This window comes from Terrapene carolina, unplaced genomic scaffold (assembly GCF_002925995.2).
Source record: "Terrapene carolina triunguis isolate 2854851 unplaced genomic scaffold, T_m_triunguis-2.0 Scaffold85, whole genome shotgun sequence".
Taxonomy (NCBI): Eukaryota; Metazoa; Chordata; order Testudines; family Emydidae; genus Terrapene; species Terrapene triunguis.
The window spans coordinates 28,169,861-28,173,341 of record NW_020664436.1 but is presented as its reverse complement, the minus strand read 5'-3'; the positions used below and the strand labels follow the sequence as shown (position 1 = coordinate 28,173,341).

The window sequence follows — 3,481 nt, the reverse complement described above, 5'->3', positions numbered from 1 at the left end:
AATTAATTTTTGTTCTGCATTGGTATGAAAGCAAAACCTTTCAAACATTTTCACAAACATCAAGTGAGAGTGCATGGGTAGGGCACTGGCCTGTGGTGGGGGAGACCCCAGTTTCAAGTCCCTGCTCCCCAGCAGAGTTTTTTAATCCCAGATCATTCTGAATCTGGCAGAGCAGGAACTTGAACTTGAGTCTCCTACATCACAGGCCAATGCCCTAACCACCAGGCTCTAGAATACTGTATAAGACTCACTTTCCCCTGCCTTAAAAAACTTCCTACCTTTTCAACAAAGCCTTCATCAAAACCAGAACATCTCAGTGAAAACAATATATTTCCTGTTTTGCTCTCCTGATCCAATCCACTTCCCTCCTGCACAGGGACTCCGAGGATACCAGAACTGTCCTCACCAATTCTTTTCTCATCAGAAGAAGCACATCACCAAAATGAATGGGGTAAGCAGTGTATTGGTGAAGTGTATTAATATACCAATGAAACAGTTGATTTGGAATTGGCAGTTCTATGAAGTGCTGGACAAATTGTCATGACCTTGGAAGTGATTGGCTAATGAGAGTTGTTTGTGATGATGTGATGTTTCATAGACTGTGTTGTCACTGGATATCCTGCTGAAGTTTTCATACGGAGTTCTGTGGACTATTCCAGAAGACTATCTCCCCCACTTATAGTTCAATAACTTCATTTACGATTTTATTATGCTCATTGGCCACCATATTTCCAGGAACTCAATGAACAATACTACAAGTAGTACAGCACTAATTTGAATGCTAGAAAGAATGCTGATATTTCATTGGCTCCTAGTAACATTGCTAAAGCACAAGAAAAACAATAAAAATACACTATGCTAGAAGAAAGACTTGTAAATATGGTAAAACAACATTCAAGGTTAGGGACTGTGTTATGTAAATGGTGGATTGTTTGTAACTTGAAGTCTTTAAACCATGATTTGAGGACTTCAGTAACTCAGCCAGCAGTTAGGGGTCTATCACAGGAGTGGGTGGGTGAGGTTCTGTGGCCTGCAATGTGCAGGAGGTCAGACTAGATGATCATGAGGGTCCCTTCTGACCTTAAAGTCTCTGAGTTATTTTTCAGCTGTTCTCCAGACTCCTTCAAACACATCTGTCACTTTGACAAAATTCTTCTTCTGTTAAAATAGTGTATTTTCACAGTTGTGGGAAAGAACTAATGCTGGAGGAGACAATAAAGATCTGGATTGTCTGAGCTGTGCTCTGTGCAAGTATGCAGTGGGGGAGAGAGAATTTTATTTAGAGAACGTTGTGTGTATCACCAACTGAAGAAGAACATTTCTGAGGGAGCCCTTTGTTAGAGTTTTGACAGTATATCACTGGAGTGCACAAGGATTTTGCTGGTCAAGATGATGAGGAAAAGGTGGATTTGAAAGAAAAGTGACTGGGAGTAGTATTTGTATGCTTAACTTTCAAACACTGTTGGGGCCAAATATTTCCATTACTTTTATTGAGACACCAGGATGTATCTAAAAGCAGAATTTGATCCTTTATGTCTCATACCATCAATTCTCCATTGTTTACGCAATAGAGAGAACTTGCAGAAATAAGCACTAATGTTTACACTAACTGGCTGTATTGTTTTTGCAGGTAGAACCCAACTACACAGACTATCCAGACTATCCATTTGATTATGACAAAATTACATCACCATGTGACAAGAGGGAAGTCAGAAACTTCACAAAAGTATTTTTGCCAATTGCATACTCAATTATATGTGTCTTGGGCTTAGTGGGTAACATCTTTGTAGTAATGACCTTTGCTTTATATAAAAAACCCAAGTCTATGACAGATATATACCTCTTTAACATGGCCATAGCAGACATACTGTTTGTTCTCACTCTTCCATTCTGGGCAGTGAATTATGCTGCTGAAAAATGGATCTTTGGTGACTTCATATGCAAAATTACCAGAGGTATTTATGCAATCAACTTCAATTGTGGTATGCTGCTCTTGGCCTTTATCAGTATGGACCGATACATTGCTATTGTACAGGCAACAAAGTCATTTAAACTTCGGGCTAGAACGCTAGCATACAGTAGACTGATCTGTTTGGCTGTATGGGTATCGTCAATTTTAATTTCCAGTTCCACTTTCATATTCAGTCAAAGCTACAGCCACTCCGTCAATGAAACAAACGAGATTTGTGAACACAGATCCAATACCGAGACAAAAGGCACTACGTTGAAATTATTGCTGCTGGGTATGCAACTTCTATTTGGATTTTTTATCCCTCTGCTGTTTATGGTATTTTGCTATGCATTCATTGTCAAAACCTTGGTGAAAGCTCAGAATTCCAAAAGAAACAAAGCAATATGTCTGATTGTATTAATTGTGATTGTTTTCCTGATTTGTCAAGTACCATATAACATGGTTCTTCTTGTGACTGCCATAAATATGGGTAAATTGAATAAACCGTGTGATAGTGAGAAGCAAATAGCCTTTGCGAAGTACATTACAGAAGCCTTGGCCTTCTTCCATTGTTGTTTGAACCCAGTGCTCTACGCTTTTATTGGGGTGAAATTTAGAAGTTACTTTGTGAATATGATGAAGGATCTGTGGTGCCCGAGATACAAGAAATACAAGACCAAGAGTTCAAGGATAAGTTCTGATACCTATCACTCAAGGCAGACAAGTGAAATTATGAGTGACAATGTGTCATCCTTTACTATTTAATATAACTTCAACATTATTATGAAGGAGCTTTGATCATTCATCCAAAAATCCAAACCAATCTCAATATTCATGTCACAGCTAGTGATTTTGACTTTCCAACACCCTAATTAATATTTCCTATGATCTACAGCTCCCTCCATCAAAACAATTAACATAAACAGAAGAATGACACGACTATGGAAAACTCGTATTAATCACTGTCTAGCTAATGTTTATGCTGTTTTCAAATACAGGCACTTAAAATTCTCCAAAGAGATAAATTTATGAAGCAACTTCCTTGATTCTAATGAAAAATTGCAAGTTTGATTTGAACATTGCCTTAGTATTTTGGTTTTAAAACAGGGCTCAACTCAGCTATCTCATATTATAACAACAATTTTAATAGAATAACAACAATTTTAAAAGAATCAAAAGGGCAAATTCACCACCAGCCCAACTCCATTTATACTTATGTTATTATTAATTATTTATATTGCAGTAGTGTCTCGAGGTCCTAAGACTGGGACCCCTTTGTGCTAGCATTGTACATACACATAGTAAGAGACAGTCCCCGCACCAACGAGCTTGCATTCTGAATAGCCAAGACAGACAGAGACTGGGAAGGGACATGCTCAAGGTCACATAACAAGTCTGTGGTAGAATGGTCTCCTGAGACCCCGTGCAGTCCACTGCCCTAACTACTGACTGCTGCCTCCCTATATTGTTGTGCCTTCTTGAATTGTCCACAGCCAATACTAGCATGGCTACTGAAGGGAATAGTATATA

At 38.5% G+C, this 3,481-nt stretch overlaps 1 protein-coding gene across 1 annotated transcript; it reads left to right on the top strand.

Moving 5' to 3' along the window:
- Nucleotides 1-442: 442 nt before the first annotated feature.
- On the top strand, nucleotides 443-2,716 carry LOC112121019 (C-C chemokine receptor type 6-like). Its single transcript, XM_024220144.1, has 2 exons — nucleotides 443-451; nucleotides 1,631-2,716. The coding sequence occupies exons 1-2, from the start codon at nucleotides 443-445 to the stop codon at nucleotides 2,714-2,716; spliced, it is 1,095 nt and encodes a 364-aa protein (XP_024075912.1).
- The last annotated feature ends 765 nt before the right edge of the window (nucleotides 2,717-3,481 follow it).